Below are 26666 nucleotides of genomic sequence, written 5' to 3'. Positions count from 1 at the left end.
CAACAATGTCAATGTTATTTATTATTATTATTATTAGCTAAGACTGACATGACACCTGTCATGAACATGTGGCCTAAGCTGTAAGACCTTGTAGAATCAGGTGAGCTTCTCTCCGCCAAAGGTTTTCCTCAGATACTCGGCTTCCTGTCAGAGCCGTCCTGCTTTGACAGAATCAGGACACTCGACTCCAGATCTGTCTGTAAGAAGAAACAAAGTTTAGCTGCACTTCGGGCCATTTTGGCTTTTGCTTGTTTCGTAGGAAGCGGCTCATGAAAACGACATCTTGCTACGTGAAGATAACTCGGCTCCTCCTAACCAATCAGAACGTAAAGTGTTTTTACATAATCCTTAAGCGGAAAGACAGAAGAATCACTCAACACCAGGCAGCGCAGCAAAACCTGAGGTCTTGATGATGCAGGTCTGTTCCTACAGGGAGGATCGAAACAGTTTCCTCCTGCAAAATAAGAAATTTATTTTACTCATTGTGTGGAATTCAGTTCAGTTCAGTGATGTCACACAACTCAGTTATGGGTTTTCAACCATAATTAATTAATTCTATATTAACTAATCCTGTAAATAATAATGTGTTTCCTTTCTGCAGCTCCAGTCTGATGATCGGCTTCTTCATCACGTGCTTCATCATCCTGACGGGCGTCATGTTCATCTCAGCTGTGTACTGCTGCTTTGGAGTGAGTAAAATCCACAACCTGGAGCTAAAATGTAAAATCAAAGAATAATTTTTAAATTATTTTTGTTTATTAAAGACCTTTCTTGGTGTTGCGTGATGGCTACAGATATTCAGCAGTGTTTACACTATGAAAATTTACCTTCGCTAGTTATTAAGAGCCTTTCTGAAAGATCCGAAGAGCCGCTGCAGGTTGCTGAGCTCCGGCCTAAATGAACAGCAGACGGGTCTCCCAATGTCGTGGGGAAAAAAACAAAACAAAAACGTTTTTTCTCAAATTGCCTGTTACGTCTATGTCAGTCTGAAGGATCTTGAAAATCAGAAAAAGTCGTCTAACTACCGTAAAAGAGTGTTGTTGTTGGAGCGACCTTGTGGTGTGTTCACTGGTCAGAAAACAGACTGGATTATTTATTTTTTTTAAACTGACGGCTCAGATCACCAGGTGAATTCTCGGTGGATCTCTCCTGCAGTAATCCTCCATTGCTAAGTACCGTTAGCAGCGATATAAGTCTGCGCTCACTTGTACCAAAAGGATGTTTCAGTCGATAACTGTGCTATAGCTTTGTGTTCTTTGTTGTCTTTCAATCCACAAAGTAAGAAAGCTTCAATTATATCATTTTGACACTGGATCTCAAACATCTAATTTTATTGCCCCCTCTTTAAACATCTGCTTTTGGGATTTCTACAAACACTGCTCACAGTCTGATTCCGATATCTCTAGAAAGATGCAGTTATATTCCCACACACCCATTCCCATGGCTTCTCTTTTTCGTCCTCCTCCGCTTGTTTTCTGTTGCCCACAGTGGAGGCTGATCTGCCAGCGTGTCGTCCTTACGAGATAAAAAAAAAAAAAAAAGATCACGGCAGGGACACGTTTATGAAAACATATCTTCTGAGCCGTCTCCAAAATCACCAGGATCACAAGCTAACAGTGTTTCCTTTTTAAATTAGTTGCATTGTATGTATCCTTGAGTTGTGGAGATAAATACAAATAATGGATGAGTCTTTTGTCCAGTCCACTGCGGTTGATGACTCATGGCTAGAAGATGAGCCTTAAATAGAAAGAAATGGTGTGAAGTGAGATGTGTTCTATAGCAGGAGATGTTCTGCTCCTGAGGACTAAAACAAGAAACTGAGTAGGGCTGAAACGATTAATCGGATTAATCGCGATTAAATCGATTATCAGAGTAATTGTCAAATTAATTTAATGATCGATTAATCGATAACTGGAAGATACAGACTCAAAAAAAAACAAAAAAAACACCCATTTGCTGAAAGAAGAACATATTCAGAGTAATTAACCCCAAACTGTACAGAAAGCATTTCATAAACCCAGAACTCCTCAAGTGGTGAGGTTTTAGCTTCACCTGGTTCAAATTCTGTAGAAAAGGAAAAAAAAAAAAAAAAATTCTGCTTGCATAAACTGTTAATCAGTTTATGCAAATTTTAATGAGCAGATTAAATCAAGCAGAAAGGCCTGAGCATCTTAGGTTTTTTTTTAGCTACATTCTTTGTGTTCACTAAAGGAATACTATATTATTGCAGTTTAGGAAATAAAATGTTTTTTCTTATGTAAAAAAAAAAAAAATCCAAATATTTGTTTATTTGCATCTTTTAATTATTTCGGACATGGAATTAAAAAGGTTAAATGAAAAATCTGCAGAATGTGCCAATATTTTAATCCAATTAATCGATTAATCGCTAGATTAAACAACTAAATAATCGGTAGCCTCAGCCCTAAATCTGAAGATGAATAATTAATAAGTTCTATATTTTTCCCCACCAGATCTTCCCCGCTCCTCTGCAGACTCTTTCCAAAAGTATCGTCCAGTCCCGACTCAACAGCACCTTGGTGGGCGTCTTCACCATCATCATCGTCTTCCTGTCCGCTTTCATTAACATTGTAAGCAATATGTAGAGATTTCTTGCTGAAGTCGGCATTCGCGCGCGGTAAATGACCCCAGTCCGCTCACTGACGGTCGGTTTGGCTCAGTTCACCTGCAGCAGTCACGACCTGCGGAGCTGCATCAAGTCGGAGCTCAACATCAGCCGGGACCTGGTGGACGCCTGCCACGCTGTCCTCCTCAACTACAACCTGGACACGCAGCACGGCTCCTGCGGAGACGACGCCCTCATCTGCAGCTTCCCTGAGGTGTGTGTACGTCTGAAAATGAACTTTTATTTGATTTCCCACCCACTCTTTGGTGCATGACTTTGTTTTCTGCAGTTTTACTTCACAAGATGTGGCAACAAGAATGGTATGTATGTATGATTTGATTACAGCTTTAATAATAATACAAAAACTTTCACTGAAAGAACACTGGAAGCACTGAGGACTTCTGGACCATGTAGTTTTTTTGACATTTGTTAAAGTGTAGGCTAATTAGAGGGGCAGCATTGTTAGTTTCCCAGGCACATTGTATCATTTTAAAACATAATCAAGTAACTTTGTTGCCTTCAGTGGTTATAAAAATGTTGTATATATCAATTATTAAATAAAGTAAAAAAAAAAAAAAGAAAAAGAAATTTGATTTCATAATTTAACTCTGTGAAATTGAGCCTCTGTCTCTTTAAGAAGAATTTTCCTCAGGAAGTCATCACCACATGGCTCCTCTGTTAGCCGTTTAGCAACGTTTTACCTGATTTCACTGAGAACTAGCTCTTTTAATGAGCTCAGCGGCCGTGCAGTTTCACCAGGTGTTTGCTAATTGCTGCTGGCTAGTCTGAAGGAGTTGAGTGAAGGAGTGAAGGCGGAGGGGCGGTCTGTTAGGTGGGAGCTTGGAAACTGCAGCTCCAAGGAGGCAGAGTTAGGTCCAACCAGGCGTTTTGAACAGATTAATGGTTGCCATGGAGATTAAAGGATTTCTCAAACATGCATGAAAGAATCAAATATATGTTTTTGATGAGGGAATAACATTATGAAATGATGTAAAGCTTAAAAAAGTCAATTTTACATAAAACTACCACTTAAAAAAAAGAAAAAAACTACAAAATGGCGACGCCTGCTCTGCTTCATTTGTCGTCTTCGTGATTTTGTCTTTCAGCTTGTTCCCGCTAACTTTTCATCGTGTGCCGTCCCAGTCACATGATTAACTGTAAAGTTTACTCCTATCCTGGGTTGGGGTTCTTGATTTGGGCAAAACAGGCAGTAACTCAGAGCGCCATCAGGAAGGGGGTGGTCTTGTGTGACTTATTAAGCTGGAATCATAGCATAGTAGCACAACGCCTTACACCGATCAATGTGTCCACATCTCCTCTCTCTCAGTACTTCACCTGCTGTGTGCTGCTCAGCCTGCTGGCCTGCTCCGTCTTCCTGCAGGTCAGCAGCATCGGGAAACTCTTCCTCATGCTCTTCATCGAGCTGCTCTACCTGCTCATCATGGAGGTGCCTAAAGTGAGCCTTTTTGACAACCAGGACCTGCTGGTTATAGCAAACGCCCTGAATTACACGTGAGTGTCTCCCTCACCACCGCCGAGTATGTGACGTACAAACCTCACGTCTGATCAGCTCTTCTTCTGTTTCTCCCCTCACAGCAAACCAGAAAACGGCACAAGGTGAGACCGACGGCGGGTTTCATCGCCGCTCCGTCGCCTATTAAACCGGCAGCGTCGTTAGATGCCACACTAATGAATCTAATAATGACCTGGCAACAGATGCTCACGCTAATGAGCTGAGATTTACAGAGCAGCTTGTTTGTGTCAGATTCCTCCTTGAAGTATTTACTAATCCTTGTGCAACACCTTCATCTGCTGCTTATTGTTCTGCTGTTTCATTCATCAAACTGTTCGTTTGTGTGTGTGTGTGTGTGTGTGTGTGTCCCAGGTGTCTGGTGGACAACAAGGTTCCTCTGAAGATCATGACCCCCGTGGTGATCACTGTCTTCGTCCTCGCCCTTTACCTTCACGCCCAGCAGGTGGAGTCGACGGCCAGGCTGGACTTCCTCTGGAAGCTGCAGGTGGAGTCCCAGAGTCTGTCTGTCATTTTCTGTCCTTCGCTTGAAATTCAGCAGCACACGTTCCGCTTTAATCCCGCTTGCAATCAGTTTGCTGTATTTAGCCAAGTTTATTTCAATAATTAAAAGCAGATCCGGGTGCAGCAAAGTTTAATATTAAGTAAAAGTCACCGAAGCTTGCAGGATCCTTGCAAAAAACCATGATTTAAATCTGATAATTTGAAGACAAATACTTTGTGTTGTAGCCAGTACATTCCATCGTAGGAAGATTTGACTTTGTGATCATTTTTTCCTAATTAAGAATAGAAAGTCTCCGTCTCTTCATGGCCAAATTTGCGTCATTCCTGAACTAAAACTAGAGCCCACAAACAATCAGTCCAGGGGCCGCAAATGGGCCCCAAGCTTAAACCTTGAACACCCCTGATTTAAGTGGTTGGTATTTTTTTTACTATTTATAAAGTGGAATACATTTATCCTAATGTTATGACTTGATCTGTGAAATCAGTAAAACATGATCCTACGTATTGATCTTTAGCCTCACATCGCTACGCTAGAGCGCTTCCCTCCACAGATGAGTCTATCCGTTTCTATGTTGAACTCTGACCCCACCTCCTCCAGGCCACAGAGGAGAAGGAGGAGATGGAGGAGCTGCAGGCATACAACCGCCGCCTGCTCCACAACATCCTGCCCAAAGACGTGGCCGCTCACTTCCTGCAGCGCGAGCGGCGCAACGACGAGCTCTACTACCAGTCCTGCGAGTGCGTCGCCGTCATGTTCGCCTCCATCAGCAACTTCTCCGAGTTCTACGTGGAGCTGGAAGCCAACAACGAAGGGGTGGAGTGTCTGCGGCTGCTCAACGAGATCATCGCCGACTTCGACGAGGTAAGCGCGGACGCTGCCGGGGTCACAGTCTGTGGTTTTTAACGGCTCCTGAGTGGTTCATCCATTAGCATCAGTGGAGATTTCTCACTTAATATTCCCCCAGTTGCATAAAGTCACATGGGGATCTAAAAATACCCTTCAGCTAAAGAGAAAAATGGAAATTCACAGCAGCGTCCCTCTTTGGAACGTCTTTTATTTCTTGCTGAGTGACATTGTAATATTTCTGACGTTCCTCCTGCCCTCAACAGATCATCAGCGAGGATCAGTTCCGTCAGCTGGAGAAGATCAAGACCATCGGCTCCACATACATGGCGGCTTCCGGTCTCAACGATTCCACGTACGACAAGGCCGGGCGCTCGCACATCCGCGCCATGGCCGACTACGCCATGCGGATGATGGACCAGATGAAATACATCAACGAACACTCCTTCAACAACTTCAAAATGAAAATAGGTCCGTGAAAGAACACGCGGCAGTCATGTTTTATCCAACATGTCACGTTAGCAGGAGAAAGATACATACATGGAGAGTACGCACGGCATCATAGGATTTCTAGATTTTCCTAAACGTCAGTTTGGAATAACTTCCAGAGATAAAGGGAACGGCATCATCGTTCATTTTGTAATGTTTTAATCTGTTTTCACAGGTCTAAACATTGGCCCAGTGGTTGCTGGAGTGATAGGGGCTAAGAAGCCTCAGTACGACATTTGGGGGAACACGGTAAACGTAGCGAGCCGCATGGACAGCACAGGGGTCCCGGAGAGGATCCAGGTAACTGACTGAACAAACTCTGTGTGAAATTCCTTTAAAACTTCAAGTGAAAGTTCTTTATTGTTAAAAATAATCCAGTATTTTCCTGCCAGAAATTGGCTTCAGGCTGACTTTCTCAAATTAACTTACTAATTTGAGGCACCTGTGAAGGACACTGTATGCTAACAAAAATGTTAGCTGTAGGCAGTGAAAGACATGGCTGCAAATACAAGTGGCAAAGCTGAGATATAATTTCCAACTCATGGAAAAGATAGCAGAACTAGGTTCTACAGGAATCAAGAAAAGCAGCAGTTTAGAAATCCCCATCAGGCGTTGATCTCACAGGTAAGGTGTTCACAACGTATCAAAGAAAGTATTTCTAGTTTAAGACTTAATAATTTATTCACAAACATCTAAGTAATGTGGCCTTTTACCATTTAAGAGAACTAAAGTCAAGAACATATGGAGAAATTTTTAATGCAACTTTTGTTAGTAATTAGTATTGTTAGCACAGTTAGCTTCACAGCAGATACAGTATGAACAGCTCAAAATGAAACAGAGCAACTTTCTGTGACTTAATTAACCTTCCTGTTCTTAAACTGTATTTTTTTTAATTATGAGATGTTCACCATTCTAATGTTTACATAAAATAAAAGACTTCTTTTCTTTTTGTCACCAACAGCAGGCTTCCTTAACAAGTGTCCATAGGGTTACTCTTTTAGAAAAAGAACATCTGTAATGATATGAAACACAAGTTTTTAAGATTAATATGTATATCATGTTGGTGTTCGTCTACATATTTTAGACGTTTTAAACCTTCTAAATATGTAGAAGTCTATTTATTGGGTGGATTTTTGTCCGATTGCTATAAACTTGGCCTGGTGGGTTTGTGTGTATCTGTGTATAGACTTTATGTCCATCACATTTTCTCTAAAGCTGAAAGAGCCAAAAAGTGACGGTGAATCTAAAGCAAACTTTTTACACACAGGTGACGGCGGATCTGCAGCAGGTGCTGAACTCCTACAACTACACACTGGAATACCGAGGCGTCGTCACCGTCAAAGGCAAAGGAGAGATGATGACCTACTTTCTCACGGCTGGACCCCCCGGAAGTTAACCTTCACTAAGTGACAATCAGACACATGGGAGGTTGTGCACCGTCTCTCGTAACGAGCTGGCGAACAGACAGACCTCCGACAGCTTAGGGCAGATTGAGAGTTTTCCCCTCGCAGCAGCGGACGCTCCTTGAACCGGTCGGCACGTCGAACGGACGGAAGGATTCGTCCTTCTTTTTTTTTTTTTCAGGAGGAGCTCACGGACGGCCGAGGGGACGTCTGCTCTAGTGAATTTTTGACCAAAGATGTCCAATCGGAGCGCAAAGACAGATTCGTCCAGCCCGGCCCTGACAGAAAACAAAAAGAAAAAGATCCTGGAAGAAACTTGCCCAGTCGGGTTCTCCGATGGGGTTCTTGGACAAAACGTACAGGGCGACCTGAGCTACGTCGCCTGCTCTCTGCCTTTTTTTTTTGTTTTATTATTATTTCCCTGCTGTTTCTGAACTCTATGTACATGTAAAACCCAGAAAGTTTTATGTGTATGTGGATGACTTTATGTACCGTTTGTAGAGATGCAGATCTCTCAAGTACGGACACAAAGCCAGCAGCACTGCAGTCCTCGCTTGTTAGTGCGTCCATCTCTCCGTCAATCAGCACCAGACGACCTGCGTGCGTCACAAAAAGTATTCACATCCCTTGAACTCCTTCACGTTTTGTCACTTTGGAAAAGACAAAAGTTTATTTCTAAGAGGCTTTATGTAATAAACCAATACAGAGGCAGGGGTACATGTGAAATTGAAGTAAAAGGATAGATTTAAGGAAAACGTTTTTTGCAAATATCTGAAGAGTGTGGAGTGCCCACGTCAATATTTTGTACAACCGCCAGCTGCAAAGACTTTCGATGAATTTCTCGACCAACTTATAAACTCTAAAATGTTTTACCTTTTCCTTTTTCAAAATGACCCAAGCTCATTTAGATTTGAATTAAGTTTTTCTGTAATTGTTTTTTAGCATCATAGATTCTTTATTAGTTTTAGCATTAGCTTTGGGATGCTGCATTTGCTGGAAGGAAACTTCAAGTCTTTTGATGCTTCTAAAAGGCTTTCCTTCTTTCAACCCCATTTCTGTTGGAGAAAAACATCCCCACAGTATGACGCTGCCACCACCCTGTTTCTTGATGGTGTGAGTGTGCCCAACGTAATATGCTTGATAGCTTAACTGCCACACATGGTGTTTTAATGTGACAACAGCATCTTCTTCCACATGTTTGTCCCTCGTGGGCCTCCATACCTCTTGTTCTCTTGCCACTCTTCTTTATTCACCAGGAGAGGAACCTCTGGAGGCAATCGAGCATTTTTTGTTTTCTCTTTTAGAATAGAAACAATTCAGCAATTTCTATTTGCGCTCCCAGTAAATTCCCGTTGACGTCTGATGTTGTAAAGTGACAAAACGTGGAAAGTCAGACGGGTATGAATACTTTTTTTTTTTTGGGGGCGGGGTACTCTATGAGTTCCTGCACACCGTTTGTCTCATACTCCTATAGTATATAGATTATGTTTAATTGAAAAGTCCAACACAGTGTTTATATGAAGCTTCCCATTATCCTCAGTGAGTAAAAAACAAAAAAAGAAGAAAAAAAGCTTTTTTACTTCTGAAGAGGTTTTGTATTTTGACTTCAAAACACCAACCCCACTAGATATTTAAAGATTATATATTTTCTACATTCATATAATACAGAGCTATGTATAAACTACAGTGCGTCTCCACATGTGCACACAGCAAGAAGCCCTCACTGGTGTTGCCTGATTCCCTCTCCCCTCCTGCTCTTTTGAACAAATCAAGCATACCTTTTTTTTTCTTTTTTTTTTTTTTATATGCAGGAAGTCGACTGCTGCTCCCCTTCGATGTGTCTCAATGTCACAGCAGAGAGGAAAACGCGGTCGGAGCGACTCGCTAGATGGACCGAAAGGCATCAGCCGCGGCGCTCAGACGCCATTTTGCACTCCGGTGCTTTCCGCCGTCCACCCCTCCGCCTCGCGCACAGCTCCACCTGCAGGCCCTAATTGTTTGCTCGCTTAGGTGGTACGACACAATGAATGTCCAATGTTCTCCAATGAGGCCTTCAATGCGGACTCTAGAGCGACTACCATGATGATGCTCAGCCTGTCGACAGAGACGGATTGAGCATGCGTGGGAAAATGTGCACTTTTTAAATCTGCTGTTTATGGTTTTTTTTGTTTGTTTTTTCTCTCATCAAAGTTTTTCTTTCAGTATTGCATCATTGCTCTGCATTGCTTCCTCTCACATACAGAACTTTCACCCGTTGCTTGGATGAGTCCGACTATAGTAATGTAAAATTCTTCGGGACAATGTCAAACTTTCACTTGAGAATATGAAAAATCTTCATCCTTTGATGTTTTTATTGCCAGTAAAGGTCACGAATGCCCAAAATTTGCTAATATTTGGGAATAAATACAACAAAAGGGGGGGAAATGACTAAAAAGAAAAAAAAATCTGTAATTTGTTAGCCATAATCTATTAACCGCTTCGGCCAGACTAGGTCTTTTCCCAAACAAAAACTGCGATACCAAACTTCTATTACTAGTTCAGGAATCAACATGTTCTGTTCTCAGTGCATGTAAGCTAATGGTGAAAACTACACATTTCATTTAATCACGCAAATAATGATCAGCTTCTGAATTCTCCCTGTTGGACCTTCTGTCAACTTCAGCCTTCTGGGCCAACTAATCAGGATTCATAGCAAACAAAGACACCATGGCAGTAAAATATTAACAGTGGATATTAACAAATCCGCCACATTTCCTTTACAGTTCCCATTTTAAAACTATACAGGCTCGACAGTTTTTCACTTTAAACATTGACAGCTTGTACAAACATCCATAAATTGTACACTGGTAACGTTTGAAAAATAATGAGGTTTTATCTCATTCCCTTCAGGAAGCGCTCAGTGTTTGTCGTGAGCAACGCCAAAAGAAAAGGCAGCAACTATATAGAACTATAGATGATGCAAAGTGGAATCCAGAGAGAACCTTTCAGACTTACATTCCTCATGTTTTACATCTGGAATTAATATATTCACACATAGGCAATATGAACATACCAAGGCTTTTAAGAGTTAAAAATTGCAAAAAGTTTTCTGTCAGTCTTCTTTAGTTGAATATTCCTAGAACATTCAACAGAAACCTCCCCTTAGTGTGGAAATTAAAGAAGCAAAACCCTTTATACTGTTGAGGTAAAACAAACTGAACCAGCTAAAATATGGTTATTAAGGTTAATTTTCTGTACAATAAAAACTTAAAACTTCAACAAAAAAAAATTCAGAAGTAACCATATCAGGGTTTTTGTTTTTTTTTGTGTGAATATATCAAATTTTAGACATTAACTGTAATTACATGCTACATCATTTTTACAAGTAAATTTTACATTACATAGTTATAATTTTTATTAAAATGTGTTAAGGACAATTGGAAACATTTTCAACATTATTGAAGGTTATCATAGATAACCTCATCCCAGCCTAAATGTGCGTAACTGATTTGGTTACTGGCAATAAGAAAAAAAGTTTACTTTCTTCTACTTTACTGGTAGGATACAATAGGTAAATCAATATTTTAAGCCCCTGGAAAATAAAACTGCAATATCCCACCCAGGTGAGTATTGTATTAACCTGTTGCACTTCTGCTGCAACACATCCACACTTTTAAATGCCGTTTCATTTGACTCGCTGAATGTTGTGCCAATTTAAGCCCGTGTTTTTGTTTTTTCATTTTTAGTTTGTTTGAGCTTAAATGCGTTACAGCTGCTGATTTCTCACACAATGACCCTGACATGAAGCATCTGTCACAAAAGCAGCTCCAGAGAGAAAACGATGGGTTGTTTTTGTTGTTTTGTTCCGACTCCATTTCTTTTCTCTTTTTTTTTTTTTACAGTAAAATAAACTGCTGAGATGTTTCACGGGTACATATCGGTATTTTTCTTCCATATACTTTGCTCGTCACTGATAAACTCAGTCTTGTGTATAAAAACTGGTGTGTTGGGCAGAGTGTACTTACGTTTTTACTGAAAAATCTGTTATGAAAGTACCTAACGTCTACCAACAGATGGCAGCAGAGCTCCATCATTTTGTTTATGAAGGCGCGGCATTCATGATTAAAGCTTGGAAAACAAGACGGACGAACTGATTAATACAGTTGGTTCATCCATAACTCTATTAATATCTATATTTACATTATAGTCAAATCACTCATTGCTTCGTTAAGTTTGGTACTTGGTCATGAAATCCTCTTGTGTTCAGTAGAAAATAGGTTTTGTAGCAGAAGCACAGCAGCATTTATTTGGTTTTGAAGCAGACATAATGACGTTGACCTTTTTTGGACAGGAAAATTTGCCCTAATTGGGTGAAATTTGCCACAAAATGATCCCTCATCACATGAGGATACAACTCATGTTATTCAAGTTAGCAGCACATCTAAACATCCAGAAAAAGCGCAAGTGTTTTTCAAAAAACTCATATGTAATGTTACGTATCAGTCTGCTGGGGGAAAAAAACAAACGGCAATTACAATTTCTTGTGCGTCACGTGGGAGTCTCTAAATCTCGTGGTAAACTGCAGCTTGTTGTTGCCCGTTAGGAAATGTAATTTGAAAGCAGCTAAATAGCTGCAAAACAACTTTTAAGTACTGGCAGAGCAGAAGCTTGAGATATGAACTCAGACTTGATGTCGACTCTAAAGTAAGATACTCAAAAAACTTTGAGAAAAATAAACACACATTAGCCTTGTTAATTCTCAGGTAAAAAATATTATCTGCATCCATCCATCACTGTAACAGTCAAGCTAAAATACATCCTTATACGTGCTTTCCTTCACACTAAATCCATCTCCATGAACAATTGCGTATAAGGCACTGATATTTATTTTCAGTTCTAAAATAATTTTCCCAGGTTGAATAAAATGCATCATCAAACATTATGTTTGGTGCAAGAGTGCATTTCATTTATACAGCGCAGATTCCTAACATGTCCAGACAACATTGTTGTTTCATATCCAGAAACATGAAAGACACTCAGATAGAAAAGATTGAAGTTCAATAACATACATTTCAAACCAACGCCAGCTTTAACAGTGACGTTCATAATGCCAACTGGTAACACGTTACCGTAGGAAGCTTGGCTGTCAGCAGCTTGTCATGTACGTGGCGACAGTAGAAAGCACCAACTCCCTTTTAACAAGAAAAAAAGAAAACCAGGATCTGCTTGGGAATCGCCGAGTGGCCGATCGCAGCAGCCTCTTACACCAGAAAATGTGTTTATTTTTGGTTCCATCGTTCTCAAAAATACGAGCTCCGCCAGTGTTCATGCGAAACACGTTTTGCACAAAGAATAGGTTGTCATGGAGACTGTGCCCAGGCTGGTGGACAGACATTACTACTGCCCACAATGTTACACCAATTTCTTAGATTTGTGGTTTCCAAATTTGATAATCAATTACACAGCAGTATGAGGGCAGCACAAACAGAATCGTTAGGGTATAGTCATTATAACTCATGAGTAATTTTACCTTTTTTAGTATTACCATTGTCTGTTGTTCAGTTTGATTTGTGAAACATGACTTGTTAATTTACAGGTTTGCTGTTTGGGAACAACAGATGTAAAAGGTGCTGCTGTCTCTCTCTAAAGACTTTTGCTCTCTCAACATCTGAAGGTAGACAGTCCAATGTCGCTCCAAAAGCAGAAAAGTGTCATTTTGTTTCATGTTTACATTAATTAATTAAATGACAAATTTAATATATAAGCTACTAATGTATAATGTACTAATGTTAATGCTTTATTTTGAATTCTTTTGCCCCTCTTTTCCTGGTGATGACGTCTTCAAAACGCTCTTTCAATTTCCATCCCCAAACAAAACTGGTCGATATTTCCCCGAATCTCAATTTCCTGACAAAACCGCCCACGCAACATATTTACTGTAACTGCAAAGATGCAGGATGTGGAGTCCGTGACGCAAGACTCCACATCCTGGCTCCCAAGAAAGCCTGAGCCGTTGTAGCGCGAGAGCCGGCATGAGGTCATGTAGGTGTGGTCGCTGCTGGAAAAGCGGAGTAAAAATCAGACTGCATTAATGGGTCGCATGAGAACGACTTGTTAACGTCTGATGCCAGATGTGCGAAGAGCTGCAAGACTTAAAACCGTTTGTTTTCCTTTCCAGCTTCCTCTGCACACACCTTCAGTCACAATAAGAATGTAAAAGTTCAGAGAGCAAAGAAACCAAAGCTGCCCACACAAATGTTGAACGTTGCATATAAGCTGCGTGAAAGCAGCGCAAAAGTCCCACGTTCCTGTTGTCGTAAGTACCAGGAAAAAAAAAAACGGCTGAGCTAAAGAACTCAGTAGGAGGTAAAGAAAACAGTGATGCATCTTTGCTGTTGGCAACACGGATGTGTTTATTCACACAGTCATTGTGACAGTGGCATACGCTCGAGGCTGTGTAGGCGAGGAAGGATGCGGCTGCAAACCGTCTGAGCCGACAGGAGCTTCATGTTGTCACAAGCACACATTTATACACGTCTATACAATTAAAAAAAACAAAACACCAAGTTCAGAAATGATTACATCTTGCACTGAAATCAGTCATTGAATAAATAATGAGCTCTTGCAAAAGACAACAACAAAAAAAAACATATGATATGACTGTTTTTACCCCTGATTAGTGAATAATTTAAAGTTTGAGTGACTCAAACAGGAAGGCAGCGTTGCATAGTTTCACCTCGAGACCAAAAATGGACATTCCTACTGTGGATACAGCTGAAGAAATACCAGTACTGGGTTTAAAAGAAAGCATGGGGGCAAGTAGGCAGAACATGGACGAAAGGTAAAAAAAGAAAAAAGAAAAAGAGATTCAGATTATTGAGTTTCTCTGCGTGTTTTCAGATTGTTACCTCTTGGTATCAAAGTAAAAAAAACTACCTGCTGGAGCTTTTCTTAGTTTTATTCTAATTTAACCTCTTGTAGTCTAAAGATTTGTTTTCGGATTGCTTCTTCACTTTCTTGCCACAAACTCTTACAAATGAAATAAATACACACTGGCAACGCAATGCAAATTCTAACACATTCTCCACCTAATTGTCAACACCAACTTGGACATCTTGCAAAATATGTCCAGCATCCACACAAGTTCTTCTTAAAGTTTAAAAACTATGCATGTGCACTGGTATCTAGACACCATTACAAACAATGACATAGAGGTATACTTTGCACAATCCCACTCTGGCGTCTGTCCTGGAAAACTCAAGTTTTTATGGGTTAGTTAATATCCGTCTCGTTTCTTCTGACTCCACTTCCAAATGACTTTAAATGTGAGCTAAAGTTGAAACGACCGGAAAGAAAAAGGAGGAAACGGTATCAAAGAAAAGAAAGACGAGCTTCAATCTTTAGCCGGACTGCAGAACGTCTTTTGAGCTTTGATGTAGGTCATGCTGACATTATCGTCACCTGCTTGCAAAGCATTAGTAATAGAGCATTTTGTAATACAATCCCATGTAGATATTTTCCAAAGAAGAAAGATTTAAAACGAGATGTGGGATTTTCTGTAAAATTTAACGGGAGTTTTAATTATTCAAGACAAGTTCAGATTATCCTTTCAATCGGCAGACATGTTCTTTATGCGTCACAATCAGCTTAAAGTTCCCAACGTGGAACAGGAGGCGGGTGTTGAACACAACCAGCTAATATCAAGCCTCAAAATAATAAAGGCATTAGCCAACAGAATTTAAGGCTGAGGCTGCTTTTGTATTTAAAAACTCCTGATGCATCTTAACCACCTGGGTGAAGATCACAGCAGACCTCAGATAAATTTAAAGGAAACTCCCGACACATGTTGCCCATTTGGTTCTGCGATCCAACTGCATGCCTCTAAAGCACACAAAGCTGCTGACTAATGCATTTATGAGAAAATGAGTCAAAAGTTTTGCCCCAGACAAAGCCAAAAATAAAGCACAGTCAGCAACCGGTGCTGCTGCTTTGAGAGAGAGCTTAGAGCAGGGGAGAGAAAAGCGGCGGAAACTCTGATTTTACATTTTTTTTAAAAAGTCATCGAGTCCAATTTCAATCAAACAGATACCGGTATCTGACATATTTTAGACGTTTCCCTGCTCCAACACATCTGATTTAAATGGCTGAAATACGTCGTCAAGCTCTGCAGAGACAAGGATTGGACCAATTTAATACAACGAGACGTCCTGAAACACAGAGACATGTAAGATACTCCACACTCCAGTTATAAAGACAATTCAATATCTGCTGGTGTGTAAATGTGGTTTCAGGTTATTCGTTTCAGGATTCATTTAACAAACCTCACGGCTGACATATGAGCCAGTTTAACAAGAAGATACAGGGGGAAAAGGTTATGAGTTCAGTTTCAATGCCTTCTGAAAGCTACTTCACTTCATTTTAATTGCAACGATGAAAACATACATCGGTTTATTAGGATTTTCTTTATCCGTAGAATGCGGTAAAGAAAGAAAAAAAAAAAAACATCTTTTCAAACGCATGGGGTTTGCAGCCGTGGACATCCTGCCTGTGACCTAAATCAGAGCTGTGCAAAAGAATCCATAAATCATCATCACGCAATAAACGAAAGGAGGCAGCTTCTAAAATCAATCCAATAAAATCCATGAGGCAGTCGGACCGCAGCAGACTTTCCTTTCCAAATCCAAATGGAGACGGATCCATTTATGCACTGGTGAAATGCTCACCCCTCCTCTTCCTCCTCTTCCTCTGGAAGGCTTGTTTCTGCTTCCAGTGTGTCTGACGGACCAGCGCTGGGGCACCTGACTCACAGCGCCTTACTTTTTTTTTTTTTTTTTTTGCTCTTTGTCAGACATTGTAGTCAGGTGCTTTGCCCAGCGGCTGCCTCAGTCTGATTTGCAGGGTCATGAAGGCCCCCACGGCTACATGGAAGAGGATCTGCCAAATGTTCCTCAGTTCATACAGGTACATGTTGGACAGACAGATGAGCGCAAACGCCAAGAAGGACTTGCTGTTCCTCCAGATGGAGAAGTAGGCAAACAGGTAGCACTGAAAGAAACGGGATCACATCAAATTAATGCCGAACAAACTGGCCAACGGCCGCTGGCGCGTCTTCGAAAACAAATCCTATGTGACGGCTCTGCTCTGTCGACTAAATTGTGCGCTTCCATTTTGCCGCTGGGAGCCGCACAAAAGGAGCTAATGAAAATGTTTTATAGAGGAAGCATTGGCCTGAAAGCCACTGAGCTTCAGCGAATGTTTGTCTAACTGACAAGCTGCTGAGCCGTAAAGTGCAGGGCTGTTAGTCAGCCGGCGATGGGCTGCTCTTACCGCAGACGATCACTTACCTGATACAGACAGGCCGCCGTGCCGAGGAAGAAGGCAATCACATAATTAAAGTCCTCGTCATCATTCTGCACAGGGAGGAAACGGACAGAGGCCGGGATAATTTTAGCATACATGCTCTTTATGTGACAAGAAATGGTTCATCAGATCCCTTTAAGTACATTTTAGCATTTGCAGAACATGATGCGACTGACTTCAATCGCAAGCTCAGACGGGGGAGATAGGAATTTTGATTAAACGTCGTAAGACATCTTGAAACTTTTTACACCTTTTATATTTGCTCTACAAAACTGAAGAACGCAAAACGTTGCAACAAGAACATTATCTTCAGAGAGTTTCAGGAGGGTCAGAAAGATTATACACAAAGTTACTAGTCAGGAGAGAGGAGGCAAAAATAATCCACAGCAAGTGGAGAAAATACAGGGGAATAAAAAAAAACAAAAAACAGCTGAATATTTGAAGAAAAAAAAGAAAGAAAGAACTAAACCAGTCAGGGAGCGGCAGAAATTTCTGAAATGTATTAGTTATGACAATAATACCCACTGTAGTGTTTCAAAACAGAAACAAAAGCACCCAGGAATGTTTTATGATCTGTTCAAACAAAATAACCTTTCAGAACAATTTGAAACGCTATGTTTAGTCTATAAAGAAACCCAAAATAACACCGTACCAACACAGGAGTGGCAGCATTATGCTGTGGCATTACTTTTCTCTCCCTCACTTTTTCCTGACTGTTTACCAAAAAACTCTAAATTTCTGGAGAAATCTTAATTTCCAGCATTTCAGTCAGTCCAACCACACATCTAAATAAAAATGAAATAACTTCACCATAAAAAAAAAACAATAAAGATCTGAAATGGCCTACGCAAAGCTCAAAACAGTCCTAAATAAAAACGTGAAAAGGCCAGATGTGCTCATGCTGCAATAGATCTGGAGAATTTGAGACTTAAAAGTGGTTTGCCGCTAAAGTTCTACCAAACAAGAATAAACGGTGAAATTAAATCAAAAGAAGCTTCAATAAATTATCAGATTAAGGTTGCAGACGCCCACAGAACGACATTACTGCAGCTTTCTTTATGCTTTTCCCTCCTGAAAGAGGTTTTTCAGTGAACTGCTCAGAATGTAGATCTCACTAAAATCCACCTATTGTGGTATAAAAACCTTTTCTTTTCTTTTTTTAACCAATAAGTTCTTAATTAAAACCTCATTGGTCTTCAACTGGTCTTATGTGGATGATAACCAGTTACGCAGAATGACAAATAATTTTCCCCACATTAATTTTAGAAAAATTATCCATTGTGCAATTCTACAGACAGGATTATAGCAATACAAGAAACTGCATTACAGTCAGCACAAATTAAATAATGAGAGCAAAATATCACTCCTTAGAGTAAGACTAAAATATGCAGTAATTGTTCATCTAAAGCGACAGAGAAGAGATGGCTTTAAAGATTACATAAACAAGTAATCTGCTTAATGTGCATTTGGTGTGTTTGAAAACTGGAGGAATGATTTCTGGACTGAAAAGTTCTCCAAAGATTCTTTGATTTGTTTTTTTTGCACCAAGTGTCCAAATGTCCCCTGACCTGTAGTATGCTCTCTATAGCATGGACGCCTCTCAGCAGGTTCAGGCCTCCACAGAGGATGCTGAGCACACAGGACACAAGGCCTGGGAGCGTCGCCGGCTCCAACATCTGCGTGGGGGCTGGGAGAAAACAGAAACATGCATCACACACTGTAAATGCTTGGACTCGTTTCATGTCATGCAAAGTAATCGTCTGTCTGCAGGAGTAAACTCTGCAAGCAGGATAGAGGCGCGCCACCATATTGCAGCCAAGAGGTGTTTGAAATCACAAGAGGTTTAGGACATCCTAATGCAGGGGAATGAGTCTTGTCTGAGAACTTCATCCTCCAGGAGAGAAATGCTCAGAAGCATCATTTTAGGCACAAAACAGCTCAAAGTCAACAGAGAAGTAGTAAAAACAAAACAAAAACAATTGGAAAAGTGGAGTTTCAGCAGGATTTGAAGTGTTTTGAGATCTGAAATTGAAAACTGAGCTGTTCCACAGAGAAAATGGACATAAGACCTGAAACATTTACCTCTGCTCTTTTTCCTATTAAAATAATATAACATCAAACGTGCAAATACAACTAATGGAGTAACACAATACTTGACAAATTTGAGAAGTGTTGCATACATACATACTGAACCCCAATTTACTCTGATCCCCCAAAACAAAATCCTTTGTAATGTAAACACTCAGAAATGACTTCATGGTAAATCTGCTGCAATAATAAACTAATTAATCACATGATGAATTAAAATGTTCTCAATAATTTCCATTCCAATTATTAATTTTGCTTAATGGGCAATTTTCATTACAGAGAATTCATAATAAATTTTATTTATAGCTTCGGTTGTGTTTTTTATTTTTTATTTTTTTCGGTTTTATTTGTCGTCTTTGGTTGTGTTTTATTTTGAATGTTTAAAATATCTTCTATTTCCAGTGTTAAGTGTTCTTTGCAAAATGAAAGTTTATTAGTCTTTCACAGGAAGAACTTGTATTATTCCATTATCAACATAATACTGACCATAAATGGTCTCAAAACAACAATATTATTGGCTATTGGAATAATTACTGGGACAACTTATTGTCCAGCTAAATTTATTATCTTGACATTTGTTAGTAAACAGAGCTGTCTGTGATTAAATCTTCACAGCAGACGGGTCTGGAAGAAAGTTATGGAGAAGTTAAAATGGAGTGAAAGGCACCAGACTTGTACTTATCAAGAAAGAGGAAAAAAGTGGAGGTGCATTCGGGTTGAGACCCGATATTTTTCGAGCAAGCAAAACAAAACGCATGTCAGCAAAACGCACCAGGCACCAGCTCTTATCAGCACATACTCCTGAACGTTGCAGGTATTAGCATTTCACCGTTATTTCATTTTGGGGTTTTTTTTTTCCGCCCAACCTTCACTGAATGTGAATGGAAATTTCCAGGGACGAGGCGCTTATTTAAAAAAAAAAAAGGCCTTTTTGTGTGCGGTGGCAGCTCGAGTCCTACCTATGCCCTTGTATTTAGAAGCGGCTCGCACCGAGAATCCATTGATAGCCTGCAGGTCCTCTGGGGAAAGCTGATAGGGCGGGCGCAGCTTGATCTCGGTCTGCATGTCAGCCAGGTTGATCTTTGTGGACAGGGAGCGAGGGCTGTTGTAGCGCTGCTTGGTTTTCTGGATGAAGGTGTCTGGGGGATGACAGTCAGCACAACAACAAGGCGTTTAGTACAGCGGGGAGCAAAATAACGGGTGATAAACACTCAGCGTATAAAAGATAAGGACACCGTTTGGCATGAACACAAGGAAGCTGAAACTGCGGCGTCTTGAAAAGGAGTAAACATCCTTGCAGCAGAGAAATATCTTTAGTCTCAGCATGCATCTCAGATTTTACTTGTTTCCTCTACACTGCAGAGCGCAGATAGAGGGAAGTTTGTAATAATGTGTAAGACGGATCCGGCTTTTATTGTAACGCCACATCTAACCAAATAGTTAAAATACAAGCTTTAGTTTCAGTACAATAAATGAGTGTAAGGGGGAGAACAGATGGTGAGAAGAAATTGTTATTTTTAATTAAATCACCGGTGGGATAATTATAGTCTCTAAAAGAAACTTAACTGTAGCTCTGTTTTAATGACTTTCCCTTTTTTTTAAGTTGCACAAAGTTTCAATTTGCATCAGGTTTCTCTTCAAATGTAAAACTAACCCGCTTTCTGTTTCCCTGGGTACAACTATGACTTGGTCTCTGGGCTGGACAAAGTCCAAAATCCATCTTTTACCCCAGTTGTTGTTTGTCATTACTGAGGAAATACACTGTGATAAAGCTAAATTAATTGCTATTTTTTATGCTGGTTGTTGAGGTTTTATCACAATATTTAGTGGGACTATTGTGAGAACAATAAAAGTGGCAATCAGCTCTATTCATCACTCCATGACGGCAATCAGAGCCCCCAAAAACACAAATACCGCTCTTGAAAAACAAAACTGTTTGTAAAACTTTTCTTTAAGGACACCAGTCACATAAAAAGTGAGATTTGTATCACTAAACTGTGTGCAGGACCTGCATTTAATCACATTTTCAAATTCATTGATATCTATTGATATTGTCAGTGAACTGAAGTGTAGAAAAATAATTTGAATAACAACCTCAACATTACAGATAGTTTTGTTTTTTAAAAAAAAAAACAACAACTATTAATTGGAATTTATCAGGACAACGCTAAATCAAAATTCTTTTTACGATAATAAATTCACCATAATAAATAATAAACGATGCAATAAATACTCACGTCCAGCACCTATTATCCACTATTAGAAATACTAAAGCATCTGTGATACTGCCAGCCATTTTCTCCTACAAAATCTCTGGAAACCTTGTGTCATGGTGTAATTTACTTTTTGACATTCTAGGAGACTTTAAATAAAAATCAAATAATTTACACTAATAAAATTGTGTGCCACTGGGTCACCAGTATAATTATATAAAACCTGCGTTAAAGATCAGCACAGAAACAAACACAAAATCAAACATCTCCCATGGTCAAATCAGCATCCAGACCAGGATCCTATTGAGAAGTTTTCATTGGTCTGTTCCACCTGGTGACACCAAGAGCTACTCTGTTGGAAAACGGCAGGTTGTACAATGTTTTAAAAACATGGGTTCCAGCAATTGTTTTTCTCATCACTGAATAAGTGTACACAAAATTAAAAGCATGTTTTTCCCACACACCTCACAGTGAAATCACACCGCTGCAATAAAACCTTAAATTGCTGTAAGACTTCTCACAGATCTTTAGCAGCGTTGCTAACAAAAGTTGCTGGCACTGTGTCTCGTTACCCAGATAATGACAATGTGAAGCGCATTACTTACAAAACCCAAAAGATCCTCACCGAATTCGATGAAGGAGTACGGCCGCACGGCGCTGCCGACACGTTTGGAGTCATAAGTGATGATGAACTCTTTCTGCAGCTCGTCCAGGAAGCAGAAGGCCAACACATTAGGGTAACTTCCAGTGCAGACCATCAGGTATCCAACACCCAGCGAGTATATGAAGCTAAAAACCCAGAGAGAAGAATAGAAAATCCTGCTTTTTTGCTCAGGTCAGAAACCCCGGAGAACTAACGAGGACAACAAATTACAAAAGGGGAACATAACAGCAGTAATGATTCTGCTGGTTGATGCTCTAATCGCAGTGCAAACACAGTTTAAAGTACATCACTGCTGTAAAGGTAAAGAAATAGAATCACGCTTCCACAGCTAATTAAACTTAATAACCACATTAACATTGACACGCACTTGTTCAAACACAATATCTACCAGCCTGGATGTGTTAATTCATACAATTAGTAGATTATATTTCCCTGATAAAAAAACAAAGGACTTGCATTATCTAAACAGCTAAGAGCACAAATGAGAGCAGAGACAAAACGGGAAACATCAAACAGTTAAATATCTACAAACGTAAGAGGTGAATCTGCAGGATTATATCAGACCAATCTGACAGAAAAAACAGTAATCAATGAAGAGAGACAGCAAGTTACTGGTGTTAATGCGTTAATTATTAGAGCTGGAGTCTAAAAAGAAAGAGAAGCCCTCGCCGCTGGTGACAGCAGGCTCGCTAACTTAAAAAGAATACTTCTGCCAGAACTTGATGTTTGTTGTCCATCTTTGATCGGGTCAGAGGTAAATCGGCACACAAATGGACTGAAGAGTTGGACGACAGGATGGCCAGTAATGGCACAATGTGAACCCAGCACAAAAACATTTAGAAAAACAAATTTATATGGGAATCCAGAGCTGTAAAATTAAATGTAGCTTGATGGTTAGTTCAGTGTGAGTGAGTAAAAGTGAGCAACTTATTGTGTTTCCATGACCGTCTAATATACTGATTTGTCTGCAAACAAGAGATGCACCAAGAAATTGGCAAGTGACCAAATAATTGTACAGTTTTTAGTGGTGAAGCTGCCAGTAGGGGAGTTAAAAATCAGCCAATTCACCAGCATGTGTGTTATGAGGGTACACTGACAGCAACAGTCTTCAAAGTAGAAGACTTTACTGAGTGGAGTGAGACTTTTATGGTATAACAGGGAGACTGAATAGAGGACAACAAATAGATAGACTTCCTAAACAAAACAGTGCTTAATAATCACTAAAGCTCCCTCTAACTAAAACCTTTCTGCTGGGATAAGATCACAATTTAAAATCAATCAAATACTTAATATCTTTTGAGAAAATGGTAGCTGTTTGTTTTCCCTATGCAACTGTGGTACTAAAGTAGAACACCATGGCCAATTAAATAACTATTGGCTACTTGAAAAATCACTTGTACGCAACAATTTTCTCCTGATCAGCAGGTTAAAAACTGAAAACAACCTTTTGCCCTTAAATGCATCAATACGTGTTATGTTCAGTCCATAAACTTGGCATGCATTTTAATGTTTTTAAAGGTTTAGCAAAGTCAGGTAAATTAAGGGACATAATGCTCTGATGCATAGTTGGAGGTTATTTTGAACTTAGTTCATTTTCTGCTGGATTCAAAACCACTGCCTCCACTTAAGAACCTGAACCTTAAGAACCTGTTTTCTCATATGTGTCACAGTAGAAAAAAAGATAAATAGTAAATAATGGGAATTAGTCAGAACGAAGCCAAAAAGAAAATGGATGGAAGGCAGCCAGGAAAAGCTTCACCTGGACATACACAGCAACACTTTCTTATTCGCTCCTCCGTTCTTTCAATAGATCCAGCAGTTTTTACTTTCATAAAGATTTGTTATACCTCCCAAAACGTACTTTGTGACCAGAACTTAAGTACTCCTTACTCCATCAATCACTGATTAAAGTAGATCAGTAAAACTTGCCATCTGCACATCAACTATAGACCTATAGTTATCAACACAATAAACCTTTACCCACATATGCTAGCTATATTTTTTCCCCATCAATACCTGTTAGTTTATGAAAAGAGGTGGCAGCCTCAATAATAACACTACAGTAAAAATGCAAACCGACATGCATTTGCTTTATGACCGACCTGTGACACGGCGACTGTACATGAATCAAGACTTGGGCTTTTCCAGCTTTGGAAGCCAGTCAAACTTTAATGCTCAGCGTTAGCTGGTGCATCACCATTCAGTATCCTAAATGTCTTTGGACAGATGGCATGTATCACCTTCACTAATGTAATCATCATAAAAATCAATAACATCTGGCTAAGTAAATCTTAAAAGCAAAAAGGCAAGCAAAAGCCTTTGAATAACTAGTGATATCTGCAAAGCTTCCACGCCAGACGAACTGGCATAAGAGAACTTATTAGAGAATTTAAATTAATTTATAATGGAATGCCAGGATATTCTTTAATCCTGTCAGATCTGTATTATGTTCTAATATAGTTAATGCATAAAAAAAAGAAGAAAAAAAAAGTATTTAGCTTTAAGGCTCTAGAGATTTTAACGCATCATTCTTCCCTCCAAAAACAATTTCACATGAAAACATCTGAATGGTCTTGAACATCACAAAAAACAGACTAAGTCGTAATTTCTAACAACTAAGCGTCATTCTTCAGTCATCATATGCTTCAGGCTTATATAAATTAAAGACAGTCTAATCAAAGGGAAGCTCTTGCTGCTGAAAGGTGTAACTGTCTCATTCCCCTTAAGGTCATGTCCTGTTTCTTATCATCGCTAATTGGCGCCAAACAAACACCACTTAAAAGCATTTCAAAGGCTTTCCCAAGAGCACCAGCTTGGCTTTCAGAAATAAAGCTTTGAAACAGAAAGCCTAAAGAGCACCCAGGATTTAGATTCACTCACATTAGACGGCATCATTCAATAAAAACGTTTAAAAAAAAGAAAAACAAAAACAAAGTAGGAAAACTGTCACAGTTTCCGATCACTATAGACGAAACTGAATGATGCTTCATATTGAACTTTACAGTCTCACAAACTGATTGCATAATGTTTTCTACCTACTTATTGAAAGTTGTCATTAAAAACAAAAGCACACGTTACCTCTTAAATGCAATATTATTTAAAGAAATGCCATAGAACAGGACATACTTCACATTGTACGGTCCGGACTTGAGCGTACCGCGGTCAGGGAACTGGTTGAGCTTCTTGGAGAGACCCTTTAGATGCCTCTTCGTCTCCTGGAGGTCTTTCTCCAGTTCGTAGTCAGTGGATGCTGAGAGAGGCAGGCCGTCTGCCACGCGAACCACAGAGGCAAACAACACCGTCGACATCTTACAGATGAGGCTGTCCCACTGATTTGCTGTAAACGGATGTAAAACAGGGAATAAATTTGTGGTTTCGACCCTAAACTTAGAATCTTCAAAAAGACAATTAATGACTGAACTATTCTACATAAACAACTAAGAAATATCTAGAAACCCAGCTGATAATTACACAAATATTATTTTAAATGGGGTAAGGTGAAGGCTATTTTCTTTTTGGATAGCTTTAGAAAAAAGTAATCAATATGGTTGTACGATATTAATAATCAATATCACATGGTGACTATTGGAATTTTTTATTTTGTGAAGTTATGTTAAGCTTTATTTCTTATTTTATTTTACTACAAAATGCTACTATCTTGTACATTATTCCAGTTGAGGGGGTTGAACAAATTTTAGGTGAAATATAGAACACTACAAGTTAAACTTTTTAAAAACTATCTGGAATATATGTGTTCAGACAGACAACAAATGCTAATTAACCCACCTGTGGTTACTTACCTTTATTAGCATCTGTTGGTGTAAAAAATACTCGTTAGTGACAATAGTATACTCTTATCGCTAACGAGTATTTAGCGACAATACTCGTTAGCATATTGTCGCTAACGACAATATGTTAGCGACAAAGTCTTATTTTTTAGAAAGTAAGACTTTTTAAAAATCTAATCTAACCCCACAGTCAACCAAGGACTGATTTCAACTAATATGCTTCCCAGTTATCCTTTTGTGGATCATTTAAAGTGTAGTACTCATTTTAATGAAATTTAAAACCAAAACCTGGAGGTGGGGTAGTCCCTTTGTGTCAGTACCACGGAGAGCTCCACAATTGAATGAAAGCACGCTGACAGGAAGTGATGTGAAAGACTGACTGCATGCATTCTTGGTGAATTAAACATTAAACCTCCTTTTTTTGCAATTTAAAGTTACGCTTGAGTTCAACAAAAAGAGACTCTGGAGTGACTAGTAGAAGCATAGCAAGGGCAGCTAATGCTAAAATCCAATTACATTAAATTACATTATTGAACTTAAGCGGACCTAACAGTGCTATAAATCAAATACCTGAAGAACTGACGAATGACAAGTACTAAAATAGTTTAACGTATTATAAATATTAACTCAAGACTACAAGAAAACGGAAGGTAGCTAAATTCCGCAGAGACCAAAGCAGCCAGCAAGGGAGCTAACAACATTAGCAGAATCGACTAGCCCGAGAGCTAACAGTTACTTTGGTTTGCTGTAGCCTCAAAGAATTAACATCTCAGAGAAACTGACAAAGCTAGTTGACAAAAACTGTACCTGTTGAAAAAGTTTTGCATCATGTAGTCATGTGTAATAGGCTGCACTGGACATGTTTCGCATACAGGAATCATAGGCAGCTAGCAGGCAGCGACGTGAGGACGTTATCGTTTACGTGGCTGCTTCGCTTTGCATTATGGGTAAAAAAAAGAAGTAGTAAGCCAGAGACATGCAAAATAAAACACAAAGAAATAATTTTTAAAATGCGTTAGATAATATAATGTTGAATGTTAAGTAGCTTAATTTCCTTTTTTTTTTCAAAAAAAAAAAAAAAAAAAAAAAAATTATATGAAAAAGGAAGAGGGGAATCTAAACCTTCAGATTAAGCATAAATTCCATTTAAGAGGCGAATCCTGCATGCCTGAGCTGGAAA

General features: G+C 39.5%; 2 protein-coding genes across 4 annotated transcripts in view; one reads left to right on the top strand and one right to left on the bottom strand.

The window, feature by feature from the left end:
* adcy5 (adenylate cyclase 5) overlaps window positions 1-15421 on the top strand; it is a 77036-nt gene extending 61615 nt beyond the window's left edge. For both annotated transcript variants that reach the window (XM_044132815.1, XM_044132814.1), the window contains exons 12-21: window positions 602-689; window positions 2472-2588; window positions 2679-2837; window positions 3951-4135; window positions 4220-4240; window positions 4509-4641; window positions 5257-5520; window positions 5769-5973; window positions 6167-6291; window positions 7259-15421. In XM_044132815.1, the coding sequence (XP_043988750.1) occupies window positions 602-689; window positions 2472-2588; window positions 2679-2837; window positions 3951-4135; window positions 4220-4240; window positions 4509-4641; window positions 5257-5520; window positions 5769-5973; window positions 6167-6291; window positions 7259-7387 (1426 nt within the window). In that variant the 3' untranslated portion in view covers window positions 7388-15421. The remainder of the gene's footprint in view (window positions 1-601; window positions 690-2471; window positions 2589-2678; window positions 2838-3950; window positions 4136-4219; window positions 4241-4508; window positions 4642-5256; window positions 5521-5768; window positions 5974-6166; window positions 6292-7258) is intronic.
* On the bottom strand, window positions 13762-26433 carry sec22a (SEC22 homolog A, vesicle trafficking protein). 2 transcript variants are annotated; one of them, XM_044132816.1, is made up of 7 exons: window positions 26294-26433; window positions 24825-25035; window positions 21660-21823; window positions 19781-19960; window positions 18302-18420; window positions 16718-16783; window positions 13762-16418 (listed from the first exon to the last, which is right to left on the bottom strand). In XM_044132816.1, exons 2-7 carry the CDS (start codon window positions 25004-25006, stop codon window positions 16218-16220), a joined length of 912 nt encoding a protein of 303 aa, XP_043988751.1. In that variant the 5' UTR covers window positions 25007-25035; window positions 26294-26433; the 3' UTR covers window positions 13762-16217. The 2 variants fall into 2 exon arrangements, with proteins under 2 accessions (XP_043988751.1, XP_043988752.1); XM_044132817.1 differs by lacking the exon at window positions 21660-21823 and having other exon boundaries at window positions 24856-25035.
* Between the last annotated feature and the right edge of the window lie 233 nt (window positions 26434-26666).

Source organism: Gambusia affinis, linkage group LG11 (assembly GCF_019740435.1).
Source record: "Gambusia affinis linkage group LG11, SWU_Gaff_1.0, whole genome shotgun sequence".
Classification (NCBI taxonomy): domain Eukaryota; kingdom Metazoa; phylum Chordata; class Actinopteri; order Cyprinodontiformes; family Poeciliidae; genus Gambusia; species Gambusia affinis.
The sequence above is the reverse complement of the archived record's forward strand: the minus strand, read 5'-3'. Positions and strand labels throughout refer to the sequence as shown.

Bases quoted from the DNA above. Each gene is read 5' to 3' on its own strand.
- sec22a (XM_044132816.1), bottom strand. From the start codon at position 25,006: ATGTCGACGGTGTTGTTTGCCTCTGTGGTTCGCGTGGCAGACGGCCTG. The intron at 21,824-24,824 runs GTATGTCCTGTT...CTGGGTTTTTAG, and splicing joins TCCGGACCGTACAATGTGAA to CTTCATATACTCGCTGGGTG. The intron at 16,784-18,301 runs GTCAGGGGACAT...CTCCCTGTGCAG, and splicing joins CTATAGAGAGCATACTACAG to AATGATGACGAGGACTTTAA.